General features: G+C 37.2%; 2 protein-coding genes across 2 annotated transcripts in view; both read right to left on the bottom strand.

Moving 5' to 3' along the window:
- AOX1 (aldehyde oxidase 1) overlaps positions 1-491 on the bottom strand; it is a 38,621-nt gene extending 38,130 nt beyond the window's left edge. The window contains exon 1 of the mRNA XM_066553367.1: positions 432-491. Within this exon, the coding sequence (XP_066409464.1) occupies positions 432-491 (60 nt within the window). The remainder of the gene's footprint in view (positions 1-431) is intronic.
- A 3,584-nt stretch (positions 492-4,075) lies between these two features.
- Positions 4,076-17,403, bottom strand: SGO2 (shugoshin 2). The gene is made up of 10 exons (XM_066553574.1): positions 17,344-17,403; positions 14,257-14,390; positions 12,230-12,394; positions 11,490-11,665; positions 11,056-11,133; positions 10,231-10,313; positions 9,598-9,824; positions 7,163-9,136; positions 6,125-6,269; positions 4,076-4,503 (listed from the first exon to the last, which is right to left on the bottom strand). Exons 3-10 carry the CDS (start codon positions 12,372-12,374, stop codon positions 4,398-4,400), a joined length of 2,934 nt encoding a protein of 977 aa, XP_066409671.1. The 5' UTR covers positions 12,375-12,394; positions 14,257-14,390; positions 17,344-17,403; the 3' UTR covers positions 4,076-4,397.
- Between the last annotated feature and the right edge of the window lie 464 nt (positions 17,404-17,867).

Raw genomic sequence — 17,867 nt, 5'->3', positions numbered from 1 at the left:
TCGAGTACAGTATTTCTTATTTGGTCACTTAGAATCAGCTAGTTCCTTACAATTGCTTTGGATCAACAACCAGTCCTTGCAATATTATCTTTATGCTCAATAGTCCAAATCTGGGCACTAAAGTCTTGCTTTCAGTTGTGCCTCTGAAAACCTGACACCATCAAAGATGAGAAGCCAGACATCCAAGTGAAAAAAGGGGTTTGCTTACCAGCCAAGTTTGATACCCAGCTGAAAGTGTGTTTCACTTTGACACGCTTTTTCTCCCAAACACAGCAGAGCTAGCCAAAATGGGATGCAACAATCCAGCCTTCTTCTGGAGGTTTGTGAGAGGCTTCGGTTACACTCGTTCGAATAAATGTGAGGAAGCCAAATCTATGCCCTTCGGGGTTGCTTCAGGCACTGCAGCCCTTCTCTCTCCGGCCTGTACTTACCTTCCTCCCATTCACATAGAACACGAGCTCCTGAGCCGCCACAGCCCCTTGCAGCGCCATCGTTCGCAGCCCAGCAGCGGGAGCAGCAGGGAAAGCCGCGCAGCTGGACGCGCCTCGTTATGCGGGGCGGGGCGGAACCAGGCAGTAACACGGACATTGCTTCCTAAGTCCTGCGCTGACTATAAATATTTATTTACTTCAGCCTTCTGAAGCGTTATTTCGGTGTTGAAAAACGAAGTCGTGCCTCGCACTTTCTCAAAGGACACGGGTGTTCTTGCAGAGCTAAACAGCAACGTTAACACTGTGCATTGTTATCAGGTTCTTATAATAATATCACCAAGAGTAATTCAAAATTGAGATAAAATCCAGCACTGTAGTGATCATGGGACCAATGTGATTTTTTTGTTATATTTGCACTAACAAAATAATCAGCAGTAAGGCTCAGGTATCATAACCATTTGTAAGAAAAGGTTTAATAGGAAAAATACTTTCCTCTTTTTGTATAATCAAAATATATGGAATTAATTTCCTACAAAATTTCAATTAGATTAAGTAAACATGAGAAAAAACAACTTTAAAACTATAAAAAGAAGTTCAAGTTACCTTATTCTCGGCAAAATTCTCCTAATTCTTGGTGATTTTTACACATAAATAGATTTTTATGTCAAAAATCATGAGCTGCTTTTTCATCATTTTCCTGGAAAGAGCTTCTAATATATCAAATGACCTGGTAAAACGATCACATATAGTGAAGGTTCAAAGACAATGCAACATTCTTTATGCTGCTTTTATGTTATAGTTTTTTGTAACAATAAAAAGAAATGCAACCTAGGAAATAACAAAGTGAGTTTTCTCTGTGTTCTATTATTGAACATCAATTTGAGCAACAAGAGTGAGGATGGAGAAAACAAGGAAAGAAGGGCAGTAGCAATAATATGATTTTACAGTTACTTAACTTCTGTGATCTTCAGGCCACTTTCTTTATACTTTTTTACTTGGAAGGATATCTATACTAAAGGAATGGAAGAAATTAAGGTATAAACCCCCAGGCCTTTTACTTTTATTGAAAACTTCATGCTTGTATTTGGGACACCCTAGCAGTCTAGCTGGTAACACCTGAGGCTGTGTGGAACAACAGGACCTTCACTGAAAAAATAATTAAGCCAATGCTCAATGAGATTATTTATTTTCTGTGAAGATAGTGCCTCTGTTTCTAGCTTTCAAACCACAGGCAGTAGAGAGAAACAACCATTTAAAAAACCACTGTGTTTTGCTGCTGCAGTGCCAGCACTGGGAACACAGGTTTTAACAGGTATTTCTTGATGGTTTCTAATGACATGGTTTCTAATGCTGCTGATGTTGATAAATAGTAAGCTAGCAAGAACATTTCAATTAAAAATAAAATAAATTCATTTCAAACTTGGTAATAAAAGCCAAGGAAAAATGCTTAATAATTTCTATGTGTACTTTTTTCTAAAAAATAACATTGAAAAAGGATAGAATCTATCTTCCCAACCATTTCTGCACCTCTTCACAATAGTCTTGGGGAATGTAGTGATGTACACAGCACGTATCAGAAAGAAAAAAGTCTGTCTGCTGAAACTTCCCAAATAATGTTAACAGGTGTTTTGCAGTGCAGATGACATTCCTGGGTGATGAGGTAAGTTTTTTATTGGAAGAATTGTCATACTGATTGAATACTCTATTTGTACTGCAAGGTTCTATATGAAAACACCTTGCTCTACTTACTGCTGTATATTTACAATCTCTACATGATCTTTGCCACTGGTAACCACAGCTAGACAACTCTCTGTTTAGGGAATAAACATCCCCTTTGTAAACTATCTCACTAGTGACACATTTAACTCTAAATTCATACATGGAAAGTCCTACAGGATCTTGAGGAAGCTGTCCTAGGGCTACAGACCATAACAAAATAACCACAGTAGAAAACAGTTGTGCTATTACTTAAGTGTTTGTAAATAATACATTTACGCCTCTTAATGTTTATGGTTATAGACTTACATGTAGAATGGACACACCTAAAAGTTATATCCAGGAGTGTGTTCTGATATGTATCAGTCCTTTTCTGTCAAAATGCACAGCTGAAATTCTGGCAACTCACAGGAGAAGGATGTAGGTTCCTCCTATTGAACTTCTTGAGATTCCTCTCAGCACATTTCTGCAGCCTGACCAGATCCCTCTGAATGGTGACAGAACCATGGGGTATTTCAGCCACTCCTTCCAGTTTCCGATCACCTGCAGACTTGTGTAGCACTGGCTCATACAGGTTGTTAGTGAATGTGTTCATCACTGCTAGCAGCAGTGTGAAACCCTAACGAGCTCTAATGTTTTGCCTCCAGCTGGACCATTTGGCACTAATCACAACCTTCCAGCTTTTCAACTCACCTCACTGTGCCCTTAACAAATCCATACCTTGTCAGTTTGTCTGTGGAATGTTATCAGAGAAAATATAATTGAGACAAACATTTAGTGCTCTGCCCTCACCCACCAAGCTAGTTGGAGAAGACTATCAGGTTCATAAAGCCTGATTTCCTGATTGCAAATCAATGCCATCTGCTCCCAACCACCTTCTTGTCTTAAACATCTGCTAAAGGACTAATTTCTCCATCAGCTTCCCAGCTTACAATGTAATCTACAATGAAGTACAAAGAGTACATTTAAAAGAATGTTTTAAAGAATATATTATAATTTTTAAAAGAATATATTGTATTCTAAGAATATACTTTTGAAGAATACATTATCAATTTAAGCATATCAGTTACACCTCTTAAAAAGAGACATGCTGTATTAGACAAAAGGTCAAGCTAACCAAAGAACTGGTCTCTGAAAGTGTCACCAGGGAATGTCCTTGGAAAAGGTACAAAAATTGGTCAAAGGCATAGTAAGGCTTCTCCAGAATCATCTTCCAGCCTTCAAAAATTTGCAATTCAGGAACGTCCTGTGCCAGAAATGGTGTTTCTGGTAATTCCTCATAGATTTTTCTTCCATTAATGTGTCTGATCAATTTTTAAGCCTGTGTAAACTAGTAACATCTACTGCATATGCACGAAGACCCACCATCTATAACCAAAATAAGTTAACTTAGATCTCTATCTCATCAAAAATGCCTCTCTGTTGCAAAATTAACCTGAACCTTATCTATTGTAATGTGTAAAAGCTGTGCAGGTAGCGAGTCTTTGGTAGCATCTACAAATCAGGTACTACCAGAAAACTGTCAGCTGACAGCACATTATGGAATGCAGAGGGGAAGCAGTACCAAATCCTGAATTCTGAATGGTATGACATTATTGTATTACTTGTCACATGGGCAGTCTCAATTGGAAACTCAAGGTGTTGCTTTCTCTAGACCCTATTTGCTACTGAATTCCTATTGCAGTGCTTTTTTTTTCCTTGCTACCTCTGCCACATACTGTGGGCACTTGACTTCCCTCCCTTATTTATTTCTCAATGAGATTTCCTTATTCAAATCTCTGTGTGATTCTGTCAAATCCAAAAGTCAACTATCAAAAAAAGACTATCTCCATCTATTTCAATAAATTCATAAAAATTTGGTATGCGTGTATCTGTTCCAACCAGGACTGAGAACTGGTTCCACTCAAAACAAACATGAAAAACTCAAGTACAATTCCCAAAGCTGGTTTATTTTTATTTCTCACTAAAACATATATTTTCTAACAATTTAAGAAGTGCTGCAAACCATTTGAACAGATTAAAAATTACTGACCTGAAAGGCAAAACAGGAATGAGCCTCACCTGTATAAGCCTTCCTCAGTAAAGTATTCTGTGCCCCTTTTATAGAGGCTCTTCTCCAGAAAATTTCACTGTGGAAGACCTTACTAATCAAAGAACAACAAAGACTCTATATTGCTAAACATTTACATATATACATAAACAATTGTACCCATTTTAGAAGTATTGTCCATAAAGGCAATTCTCTCTTCCTCAATAAAATTTTGATTTGCTTTTAAAATTTCCTTTATTTTTTACTTTGTAGACTGGGGAATTCAGGAATTGTGTATCTGTAAATCGATCCCCTCTCCTTAATTTGCTGTAAAGAAAAGAAGTAAAAAACATCAGGTATGAATATCATCAAGCACATGTGCAACTATAGTAATGTGATCATAATAATTCACATGGTAAATAGCATTAATGAAAGTTTGATACACTAAAGAAATTAAACTCGTGGAAAATAAGTACGTATGAAAAAGCAAGACACTACTGCTTTCCAAAATAATGCTGGAAATATGTGACCTCTATCACATTAGGATGTGATATTTCTATAAAAAAAATTCAAAACTTGTTTAAACTGAACACTTAACAGCACTCATTCAGGACAGTGTAAATTTAACTACAATATAAAGATGAGAAAATCATCTAAAAATCTTGATTGGCATCAACTTTTTTTTTCTGTTATTAGTTACCATTTCTCAGAAATACAGAACTTACCACTTTGGGGTAAAAGGGTGGCAATGTGTCAGTATATAATACTGCAGAATTTTAACATATAAGTCAATTAGTAAAATAAAAGTGTGACTCTAATCTCATACCATTTTTTTTATAAATGATCTGGCATAAATATTTCTGAATTGCCAGTGGTAAAGTGAAGACTTTCTCCATTACTTTTAGCTCCTACTTTTCCTCACTCACTGCTTCAACTGTTAGCTTACTCACAGAAGTAAAAAATATTTTGAGGTTGTATGAGAACAGTGCTCTATTTTTTTTTTCAGTTTGTGCATTTATCCCCTCCTGCCACAGTATTGCCAGAAAAAAAGGTGTTTTATACCTTTGTCATAAAGTAAGTTGGTATAATCATTTCACTCTCTTCCCTGTTCCAGGGAAGCCTTTCTACTGTCTTTACCTCATGAATACACATCCTACTAACACACACTCAACACAGTGGAACTGTTTCTTAAATTAATATTATACTTAAAAAATCCAAACCAAATGGAAAAACCTCAACAACTTTCTGGCAAAAATCCCACAGAATATTTTCAGAAGTAATGAACCTAAAGGTCCATTTATATTTAGGACCTTTATGTAAGGGCAAATATATTAGTTTTCTTAATGGAAGTTTGGGTTTCAAATTCCCTTTTAAATTTCAGAAGTTATTTCACAATTTATGTCTTGTCTTTTAATAATCTATAAAATCCTGTGCCACTAAATTTACCAAGAATAATAAGAGGCAAATTAATTATAAAATAATATATCCAATATAACCAACTATCAAATTAATATATCTTAAATGATTTTTTATATTACATACAGCTAGTTAAATTAAAACAACTGAATTATATAATATTAGTACATAAATTTCCTTTCTATTTGACAAGATTACAAGGATATTATTATGGTATAATTTACCTTTAAGTATAACATTCATAATTATTCATCTCTAAAGGGGATTATATCATGATAAACATTAAGATTCACTATTATTTTCTATTAGTCCAAACTATATTTTAGGATTTGAAAACTATTGTTGTCTTACTTTAGTACTTGGAAATTCTGCCACACTAACTGGAGAAGCCTTATATCAACACTGAAGCATCTTTGCAAAAGAGATTTGTGAGAGCTCAACTGTTTATTCGGGGGTTTAATAACTGATGTTTACTGGGGGTAGTTATGTACACAAAAGACAAGAACAAAAGCCCCAGTTTATATGTACCTACCTCTGAAGACTGGGTTCCTTGTAGCAAACAGTGGGTCTGCCTCGTCTCACTGGTGCTGCTGAATCTTCTGAAGTTTGGGGGGATTTAGGTACAGAGGTGTGAAATTGTATACTAGTATTTGTCAGTTCTTGGAAAGCTTTTCTCTCTGTAAATACAGCAGTTTACATGCTTCATTTAAAATATTTTGTGAATCATTATGTAAACTTCAATTAGTAATTATTTTTGATATGTGTTTCGTAATTCAGCCACATTGATTACTGCTCCTACACTAAAGGTACTCAGCATAACTCAATTTTATTAACTCCATTACATTGCATTATAATAACTGTATTTATTATAGAAGATATATATTAAATATAGATTATTTATTTATAATATATAATATTTATAATATATATCTTCTATTTATTATAGAAGATATATATTAAACCTATCTTCCAGACTACATTAAAGTTTTCTTATGTTCTTAATATATCTTACTTTAAAAAAGATTGTCACATCAAAGCTGGCCCATAGGCAAGTTATAGAAAAATCTACTCAACATACTTTTAGATATGGGAATTCCTGTTGAGTTGCAGTGTTTCTAAAGAAACAAAAATGAAATTTTAAGTCCAGGTATATTTTCCATTTAAGAAGGGAACAGTGTAGTCCTGTCTTGTTTCTCTTGGATAAAAGCTCAAGCTATTTTATCTTTCTTTCCCCATCTTTTTGAATATAATGGAATTCTTCAAAAAAGGAATACATGCTTTAACTAAAATTGCTCCTCAAGAATGTACACTACTCATATCTGCGCTACTAAATATCATCTTGGGATATATTGAAATGTAACAAGGATATTGGTCACCACAATTTAAAAAGATATTGTAACTGATACATGATATAGAAGATTTTGGTGATTTTCGTTCTTGCCCTTTTCCACTCCTATTTTATCTACTCTTAACAAGCAATGAGAGGACAGAATTAAGAGAAAACATGTTACCACTATTTCAGGCACCACCTAATTCAAAATGCCTTGCTTTTTCTAGCCCACACACTTACCATGACAAGGTGTCAGAGTATTTTTGTTACTCTGTTTAGAAATATGATCCATATTTTGTTCTGTTTTTTCAGCATCCGGTGCTTCATTACGATCATTTTGCCTGTGGATTTCACAGCTTTTCAGTTTAGAGAAGTTGATGGAAGCATTGTGGTTATCAAGAGCTGGGAGCTCCATATTGAGAAGACCTTCCTGGGAAGAACTATCTGCCTTAAATGGCATATTCTTACAGCATTCAACTTCAATCACAGGCTTCAAGTTACTCACAAAGGAATTCATTTCATGAGGGGCTTCCTGGTCATCCAAAATATTCTGACCCCCCTGACCAATATGCCTGAAATAACTTTTTTCTGGTCTGGTCTCAGTAATATCAGAACTAAACCTCTGTTTCTGCTTTACGTGCTTATCAGGAAAATTACTTATGTGGGAGGGTTTACTTGCCACTGCTGAGGAATCTACCTTCTTTAACCTGTTAGCATCATCATCAACTTGTTCTTGAGCTTGTGGTGTATTCAGAGCTACACCATTCTGAGTAACTAAAGCTACCTGCATTTGCTGAGTTACAGTGGCTTTCTTTCCAGCCTCTGCAAGCAATGAATCCTTGTGTTTTAATTCTTCATTTTTACAAACTGAGAACCGTGTAAGATTTTCCTTTGGTATCACACATGCTTTCCGGCTGGCCTTTGCCAATGTACGCCTCAATCTGCCTGGTGAAAAATGGCTGCTCTTTTGGTCTACTTTCTGACTAACTTTATGAGGACTGTCATTTTCAGCTTCTCTACCTTGTCTGTGACTACTTTTTCTGTTGTTTTTTTGCTGTATAATATTCTTCTGGTCTAGTTTTCTCTTGCTGTTGTCACATTGGTTTATCTCAGTTTGAGATTTTTTTGAAATATATTCTCCATACTGGCCATTTTCCTCTCTACAAGATTTTTCTGTGTTTGCTTTGGAAAGGTTTTGAGAAGTCTTCCTCTTTATTGTTGGTTTGTTATCTTTCTCACTTGTATTCAGAAAGGCCTCCTGTAAAGCCAATACATCAGAAATGTTATCTTGGAATGGTAAATTTTCAGCACAATAAACTTCTGATTGGATCTTGTTAACAGTTGAGCATGAGTCTGTTTTTTGTATTCTGCCTTCCACTTCTCCAAACATTTCTGAGAATGTTCCTTTATATGTCTCTTGTTTTCTTGGATTCATTACATTAACGTGGTATGTCCCCCTGGAATCCTTAGCTTTACTTGTTCTATTCTGTTGCTCTACAGAATTTCCTGCAGGTAGCTGTTCTGTCTGATTCTGGAATAGCTGAGTTTGTGAATCAGTAGTTTCTGAAGTTTCACTATTCTCAGCCCTAGAGAGCATTTCTTCTGCATGCAGATTTGAATGGACTTCAGTCTTGCTTTTAATTTTTTCTTTATCTTTCTTAGAATATTTTACTTTTCTGAAATTTGGTAGTATTTTGTCAGAACTGGCATTATTAATTTTATTTTGCTGCAATTTATGATTGCCTTTTGCTGTAACTGTGAGTAGTTCACTTGCATCACTGGCAGTCAACTCCATATCAGCATCATAGATAGTTTCTTCAGGCTTCATCTTGTCAGTAAAAAGCAGCTTGTTAAAATCTGTCTTACTTTCACTGTTAAATTTAAGAGGTGAAAGAATAAGGCAAGACAAGTCACTTGAACCTTCCTGCAAATTCCTATCATTGGCATTGCTGCTACTGTTGATGGTATGATAAGGCAGATTCAATGGCCTACATTTTTTATCAAAATCCTTTAGGTTTTTGATGAAAATATTAGGTTGAGTTTTTGACTTACAAAGTACTGCATTTTTCTTTCTTTCAGTCACATTTTCATAGGATGGCAATAAACTACCATGATATTGTTCTCTAGGCTCCTCAGACTGTTCTAAGAATTGTGTATTTTTTCCATGAGTTAGGAAGGCACTATTGCAACTTAATTCTGCACACAGTTGATTTTCTGCAAAGAGAAAAATTTCAGCAGCTTGGGGACAAGAAGAATGGGGTGTAGTCATCTGCATAAAACTACTGAAGGCTGAACCAGAAGTACGGAAAATTATACTTTTTATTTTTAAACTAAATACACACATTCTATGGTTGGTCCTTAAAAATTCAGTAAACTGGAGCTAATTTAATAATTTATTGAAGTCGGACTTTTGAAATTGGACATAAATAAACCCATTTTTCTATTACTATTTGAGCTATTATTTGGTTATCTTAGCTATGTAATTTCAACGAGTATTATTCTATAAATGATTATCAGGACACCTATACTTATGGATGAGCATTTATTTTTCACTAGTTTATTACAGTTTATGAATATTACTATACCTTCTGTATTGCACATTGAGTAATGAATTATTAAATATTAATTCTCAGAGAGTGTAAAAAATAAATTACTTTCACAGAAATACATCATACCTTTCAAAAATCTATTCTTGTCAACCATTGATTCTGTTTCAATGAACTTTTGATTATTTGTACCAGGAGACAAGAGTGATGCAAACTTGACTTGATCTGAATGCACTTCCTCTGTCAAATTAGTGGTACACTTGTAAGAATTTGATGCTTCACCCAGAGAAGGGCTACCTTGCTGCTTTGCATTAGCTGTTGCAACGAAAGGAAGCTCTGCTGGCAATTCTACAGATCTGAAAAGAGAAAATTTTACTGTGAAGATTTTTATTACATTTTCCATCATGACATTCATTTCCATCATGACATTCAAGTGTTCAAAATGTTCTCTTAACAATGTATAATAGCTGAAAACAAGAACTCAAGTATGAAATTGTGCTCTGTCTTGGGGCAAATGTATTTTTGATGATAGCAAATCCTGCTCTGGGCTGGTGAGATCACATGATACAAGCAGTGAGTTACTCAAACACAAGTCTTGTCTACCACTCACTCTCTAAATTCTGGGCTGCAAACAGGTCATTTCTGGATTAAACAGGAAATGGTTTCTCATTACCGCAAAACTATCCAGGACAAGGTGCAAAGATCAGCTGTAAGAGAAGGCCACAGACACCAAGCACCTTGGCATTTCACACAAGCACCTACCGAGCTGACCGACGTGCACTCCTGAGCTTGTCACCAGTAGGGCTGCTTGGGCCAGCTGACACCGGAAAGGAACTCTGGAGATCCTTTGAAAAGAAAAAGTGCAGGCAAATACAAATAGTTAAATATTCTCTTATGTTTTAAGCATTGGAAATATCCACAGGGGAAAAAAACCCCACAAAATGAATGGGAAAAAGATACATGCACTGATGGAAGATACATGATATTCAAACACAGGCAATAATTTTAAAGCAAAATATTTTGTTACAAAATTCATCAAAATACATAACCTACTTTTATCCCAAAGGAATGTACAGACTTTCTAAATGTAGCTATAACTCCTACAAACCACATTATACATATAGAAGCACGGAGCAACGCTAAGCAAGTTGAGAACAGACAACACAGTATTTTCCTTTTTTAAAAAATAATCGTATTTTTTTCCATGACACAAGGACTAACATGGACTAAGTTTTCTGGTTAAGTTTCCAGATGTAAGATATTTATTGCAGCACTAGGCAAGGAAGGCAGGTATCTTGCTCTCTACATACTGAAGTGCTAAGCTTTTTTTTTTGTTACCACATGATTCTTCTTTCAGGCTAACTGATATTTAGCTTTTAGATACTTTGGAAACCAGATTAAATCCTAAATTTTCAGTACAGTAAAATTAAATATATTGTAATATACGCATTTAATCCCAAGTTTTAAGGAATTGGGGTAAATGTTTTACAACACAAATAGTATTTCAACATTGCACTTAATTTGATGCTTTGAAAATCTTACCCTGGAAGATAAGTTCAATATAGTAAAGTTGAAAATGCATCTTACCTCAGAAGGACTGCTTATTTCTATTGCAGTTAAGAGGTTTTCATTCAAAAATGTGTCTATTCCAATAAGAGTTTTATTCTGCATATAATAAAAAAAATATATTTTAAGTGTTAAGAAGAGACAAGAGATAAAACGTGAATCTATGCTGCAATTTTTTTTACTTAATTGAGCACAAACTCATCTCAATACCTATAAATATAAAGGTGAACCTGGGACTAAAATAGCTATAGATATACACACTGATAGACAAAATAGTTCAAAAAAAGCTACAAACATAAAATTAAATGTAAATATTATGCTGTCAGGTGATATAACTTCATAAATCTGGGACAAGTATTTTAAGCCACCACTTTAAGAAGTAATATTAAGTTTCAAACAAAGATAAAAGCTTAGTTTAGCTGCTCTAAGTTTAAATAATATTATTTGCAGCATACCAAACAGGTTAGTTTCTGACGAAGCGAGATATTATGAAGCTGCAGCTTTTCTACTTCCTTCTGAAGAAAAATCTTCTCATTCTTTAGCTTGCGAGAATTTTCTTTTTCAACACTCAAAGCCACAGCTAATGCTTTGTTATTTTGTTGTAAAGATACTTTAAACATAGATGAGTTGTCTAAAGGAGACAAAATAATATTATTTTCAACAGCTTCAATTCCAGGCCCTCTCTGTGTGAACTATCACTATATGACAACATTTTTATCTGTAGGTTCTGGTGCCACAGCAGCAAAGCCTAACACTTTCCAATATAAAACAGTTTATGTACCTGTCATTCTGATGACTACTCTGTCTGTTTCAAGTTTATTTCATGCATCGATTCTGCTCTAGTCTGGATTTTTAAAAATAAGGTTATTTTAAGAAAAAAACATTTAAAAATTGATGGTTTCACAGGCATAAAAATGTTCACAAATATTAAAAAATATATAAATTTTACAAATTAAAAGGTTCAAACATTCTCATAATAAATGTGAGTTTTGACAACATAAAGAAAAAAGCATTATATTAAAAATATATATTCCCACTGTCTTTATGAAAACCTACCTATACTTATCTGTTACAGAATGGTTGTAACAGGCAGAATTTCAGCTAATCATGTTAAACACAATTACTATTCCTTTTGAAGCCCTATATACATTCTAAGTACAGTATACAGCTTCAGTTTTATTTTAACAGGACTTACTTATTAATTTAGTTTTGATTTTAGAAGCTAAAGAAGCATTCCATTTTGCAGCTTGTAAAGCTCCATCCCTCTTCTTCATCCATCCTTTAGCAGCATTTGAAGTGAACCCAGCAGATGATGATTTAGCAGTGGCACCTTTATCCATCCTCAAAATGAATCTGTACACTGTCAAGGGGAACGTCCAAATAAATAAATGGTCATTCTGACACTTTTCAAAATTGAGTTTATTATGTCTTGTGAGGACTTCTGGGTCTGAAATTGAAAGAATTGCTTCTGTCTTCACCTTTGTTCAGTTAATTAAAGCAGAATTAATCAACACAATGAGACATTAACACGGAGAGATACTTAACTAGTAAACCATGAAACCTGAAACTATCATAGATTTTTTAGCTTGTCTATTCCCTCACATTAACTATCCGAGTTGACACATAAAGGGGAAAAGCCCCAGGTTTTACCACTTCACAATACGACCAGACCAGCTTGTGCTTCGTCAGACAGATTAAAACTGACGCATTTAAATGAACAGCATTACAAACGGTGCAAAGTTAACCCAAAAGAGACCGAGACAGAGGAGCAGAGACCGGCGGCCCGCAGCAGGTGCGTGAGGGCGAGGCCCCGCCGCCCCCGGAGCCCTCAGGGCCAACGGCCGCGCGCGCGCCAGGGGCCGCCGCGAGGCGGCGCCGTTGGGCCGGGCACGCGTGGGCCGGGCCGGGCCGGGCGGGGCGCGCGGGGCTCCCGGAGCCGGGAGCGGCCGGCGGTGCGGGCCTCACCCAGTGCGGAATGTGCTGCGGTAAAGGAGCCCTGCTGGGCTCTCACCTTCGGCCAAGGACGTTTCACACGTGGTAAATTAGCCGTCATTAACCGCTGATCCACGGTTCCGGCTCTTTAGTGACATCTCGGAGCGCTTTAAAAAGGAGTTGGGTGTTTGTAACTTTCCAGCTACGTACCTTTGAAAGCCATTTTCAATACCAACCATTAATAACATGCAATTAAATTTTAAAAAAATAGACATTAAGGATATGAACGCTTAGCATCAATCTCAGTTTACTGTGAGGAAGAGAGTAGAAATCTCCAAATACTCCAGAGTTTGAGATGTTTGGCTTTCAGTTCAAAGACTTCCTTTAAGTTTAAGGGAGAAAAATATGTAATTCCTTCTCAGTGGCAAGTTAAATTTCTTTCTGGCTGATTTTGAGCTATTACATGGAATAACAATGTATAGACAGACATCAAGGCAGTTAGGAAGACAACCGTGGTAAATTTACAGCCTAGTAGATTATATACTGCCTGCATACCTACAGACTTGGAAGGGCAGGAAGTCTCTGACAACAGAATTTGAGCAAGCCCAGTTTTAATGTGGTTCAGGTAATATCAGGACTGTGAATTGCATGAAGTACTTTAGTGTAATTAAATGCTTTTCCCCAAAATCTCTTTTAAGTTCAAAAGCCCTTTAATACTCTCTTCATACACATTCTCTTTTACTGGCTACATGTGCCCAGTTCTACCCTTAGCTCAGGTGGACATTAATTGCTAAATTTGATCCAGGAATTGGTAATTTTATAATAAGCTAAATTAATGATTTTTTAAAAGATTTACAGAGATTCAGAAGGTTGAAATAAAAAGCATCAGTTTCTGTAATGCAGTAATTGTCACAAACCTTACCTTGCTGTGTGCCAACATTACAATATTCTATAACTTAAGTCAAAGGAATCACACATACGAGTAGCATTATGTGAAAATGGATCTTCATGAACTTACTGTTTTCATCATCTGCTCTAGAGAGCATCTGGAGAGTCCCTCACTTCTACCTTTTTTAAGAATGATGTATGACAGAGTTTCTCAGTGTGGCCCTGAAAGTGCAAAATCCTTAAAATACAGCTTTGATCCAGCACACCTCATACACCTTTGGTACATTTTCCCTTACAAGGAAACTTGGAAGTGACTGTAGCCACTATAAAACTCTGGCCAAATAAAAGAGCAAAAAACCTTACATAACTTTAGAAACAGAAAACCAATCTAACAGAACTTACCTCCGCCTCCTTTCCACAAGGCAATGTTTTCCTCCAGATCCAACAATGAGTTTTCATTTCCTCCAATTCCACAAAGGTCTCAACTCTTGAAGAGGCAATCACCAATTTGCTTCCATTTAGTGTTAATGTCACTACTGTGGGCAATAAATTTAAAATAAAATGTGAAATATTGCATTTCCACCCATGGTCATACTTTCCTTTACACTTCACTGAGGAACTCCCATGCTGGAACACTTCACATGTACAAATCTCCAGTTAATTGCCAGCTACTCAAAGTAAGGAAGAACTTAAAGCACTGCCAAGTTTCACAGCCTATATATCTTAAATGTATATTAAGAGCAGAATTATGAGTTTCAGTCACTTGGGATCCTATGACTGGTCTTTAAACTGAATAGAAATGAAAAGTAGTGAGGGAAAGACACACAGACTCTTGTGAAAGCTCTAATCATGTGGGAACTGAACTAAATACACATATATATTCATGTCTGAGTAGAATCTTGGTTGAGGAATTAATCCTGTAGTGCCTAATACAGTGTGAGCTATGACTAAAGCACTTCTGGTGAGTAGATTATGTAAAACAGCTTCTCTCTTTCTAGATTTTCTTATGTCCAACAAGACCTGAGCTCATGATACAGCTTTTCCTGAAATTATAGTGCTAAGAACCTATCTTCCTCTAATCACATCACTTCTTGCACAAGCTTAATGAAAAATCCATTTCTTAATGCCTCTTCGTCTCCATCAAATTTGACTGAAATTGGTGAAGTGAAACACAAATATGTAGAGGATGAGTATGTAAGTCTGGCTTCCTTGGGAAACTAGCAAACACCAAAACAAAAACATCCCTGTGTTCATTTCCCAAAAAACGCAGCTCAAAAGGCACTTTGCTTGTGGGGGCTGGTTATGCTGCACACTTCTATGCCAAGTAAATGCTCTACTAAGCCTGAATTGTAATGATAATTCACATGGCTAAATCTGAGGTCCAAAACCTATTGCATTGTTTGTTTGTATATATATAAACCTGGCTTCTGGGTATACTCTCGGTCAAGAACTGTCCAGGAGAGCCTTGGTGCTTGGCATGCCATTCCCTCTCTTTGCTGCAATTGGATCATGATTAGATGCCAAGAAAAATGAAATGTGTTTACTTTATGGCTTTACTAAATGGCCCGAACTGCCATTTGAACACAAATCTGCATTAAGTTAAAAAGAAGTGAGTTTTAAGTCGTGAGTGATCATTCAGAGTTACACAATTTCAAAAAGAGTTTATTATCCCCGTACTAGGACCAGATGATGATTTATATGATTTATTTGCCTCTTTCCTTGATGTTATTAATTTGACTGAAGTCTGAATTAAAAGTTAATGGTCCTAAATATTAACTGAAAACATGGTAGTCCATGAATATTTAGGTAATCTCAAAAATAAAAATGTAGTAACAGACCAGAATAAAGCAAGTGACACAGATGAAACTGTAGCTGCTGTGTGTTACAGATCATTTGGTCTGACCCTTTTGCTAGTGAGCCTGTAGCTGAAGTTTTAAATACCTTAAATTGGTGACAAAACACTCAAAAAGGAAATTAGGAGTAAAAAATTAGGGTGATACAAGATGAAAATCAATAGGAATTGCAAATATAACTGAGTAAACTATTTAAATACAACGTAGGCACATTTCTTATATGTGCAGTGTAGAGTTAAGTAAGTGGATTTTTACTGGACTTCAGGTAGCAATAAAAAGACACTGTTAATATCTGGGATTTAGTTATCTCATTATATAGTAAATATGATATATAAAATATATTTTATATAATATATTGTATATTATATATTCTAAACATATAATCAGCTCATACCTTCCAGAAAGTCTGAACAAATCCAGAGTTTGGCGCTGTTTTTTGCACTCCTAGTTACCTGGCAGTTGTATCCAAAATAATTGTTTCTTACTGTATGATTGGGCAAAAAAATAAATTTTGTAAGCAAATAAAGGAGAATTAAATGGGAACTAGACATAATGTTGCAATTTTTTTAAAGAAAATGCAGCTTGCATTTTAGAAATATTTTTCATGTATATAAACTTTGTGTAATGAGGCGGAGACAAAAGTGTAACAAGAACCTATTTTCACCTTTCTATTGTTTATTGCATGCATTTTGATGACCACATAACTGTATGTCAGACAAGGAATTTAACAGGACACTTTCTGAATGTCTTTTTTAAGTGACTGTATGAGGGTAAGGCATCTTGCCTGCATTACTGAATCACAGAGTCATCAAGGATGGAAGAGACCTTCAAGATCCTCTGCCATCAACCCAGCAGCACCATGACAGGAGTCAGCTCAAGCTGCTCTCAGACCAAGAGCTGCCCTGCTGAGTAGGGCTTGGGGGCAGCTGGTGGAGGGGAGGCTGGACATGACCCAGCAATGGGCACTCCCAGCCCAGAAAGCCAAACGTGTCCTGGGCTGCATCCAAAGCCCCGAGGGCAGCAGGGCAAGGCAGGGGATTCTGCTCCTCTGCTCTGAGATCCCACCTGGAACCCTGCATCAGCTCTGGGGCCAGCACAGGAGGGACAGGGACCTGGTGGAGTGGCTCCAGAGGAGGCCATCAAGAGATGAGAGAAATGGAGCACTTCTCTTGAGGAAAGGCGAGAGAATTGTGTTTGTTCACAAGAAGAGAAGGGGAAGAGAAGGCTTTGGGGTGACCTAACTGCAGCCTTCCAGTACCTTAAAGGAACTTACAGGAAAGATGAACAATAGTATTTATACGAGCATGTAGTGCCAGGACAAGAGGAAACGTGTTTAAATTGAAAGAGAACAGGTTTATATTAGCTGTTAGGGAAAAAAAAATCTTTGCTGTGATGGTGGAGAGGCACTGGAACAGGTTGCCCAGGGAACCTGTGGATGCCCCACCCGTGTTCAAGGCGCGGGATCACTGGAAGTAGATGATCAAGGTCCCCTTCCAAGCCAAACCATTCTAAGATTCTTACTATGGAAACTATAGAAACAGCAACAGAATCAAACCCACTCTGAGTAAACCCGTACTTATAATAAAAAAACCCATATACATATATATATAAAAATTAAGCACGGTTTGTGCCTTACAGAGCAGCCGACTGCAGGCGGGTCAGCCACACTCGGGAGGGCGCCTGAGGGAGCCCCTGCCGGCAGCGCCGGGAGCAGCGGCAGCCGAGCCCCGGGGGCCCTGGCACCAGGCTGGCCCGCGGCAGGGACTCCGGGAGGGGATGGCCCGGCCAGGCCACACCGGCTGCCCCTCTGCTGTCCCCGCTCGGCCCGGCCCGGCCCGGCCCGCTGGCATTTTGCGGAGCAGCGGCGTGCAGGTGACACGGGGCACCGGCCCGGCCGGGCCCTGAGCGCTGCTCCGGGGCGAGGCCGCGCGGCGCTGAGCAGCGCGCGGCGCTTTCCGCTCCTGGGCGGAGCAGCGCCCCGGCGGCTGGGAGGGGCGAGCGAGCGGCCCGGAAAGTTAAAGCAGCCCTAATTAAAGATCGATTTTTAAAGAAGCCTCGGTGTCATTGGTTCAAAAACAGCTGCATTTTTAGTGCTGTGAACTATGCTCAGGATTTTCCAGGTTGTCCTTCCAGAGCTCTAGTCACACATCCTCACCACGT

The sequence above is a fragment of the Molothrus aeneus genome, chromosome 7, assembly GCF_037042795.1.
Source record: "Molothrus aeneus isolate 106 chromosome 7, BPBGC_Maene_1.0, whole genome shotgun sequence".
Lineage (NCBI taxonomy): Eukaryota > Metazoa > Chordata > Aves > Passeriformes > Icteridae > Molothrus > Molothrus aeneus.
This window is presented reverse-complemented; position numbering and strand designations above follow the sequence as displayed.

Coding starts and splice junctions, on each gene's coding strand:
- SGO2 (XM_066553574.1), bottom strand. CDS start 12,374: ATGGATAAAGGTGCCACTGCTAAATCATCATCTGCTGGGTTCACTTCA. Junction 11,666..12,229: donor AATCAAAACTAAATTAATAA/GTAAGTCCTGTT, acceptor TGTCTCCTTTAG/ACAACTCATCTATGTTTAAA. Junction 10,314..11,055: donor AAATAAGCAGTCCTTCTGAG/GTAAGATGCATT, acceptor TTCTTTTCAAAG/GATCTCCAGAGTTCCTTTCC.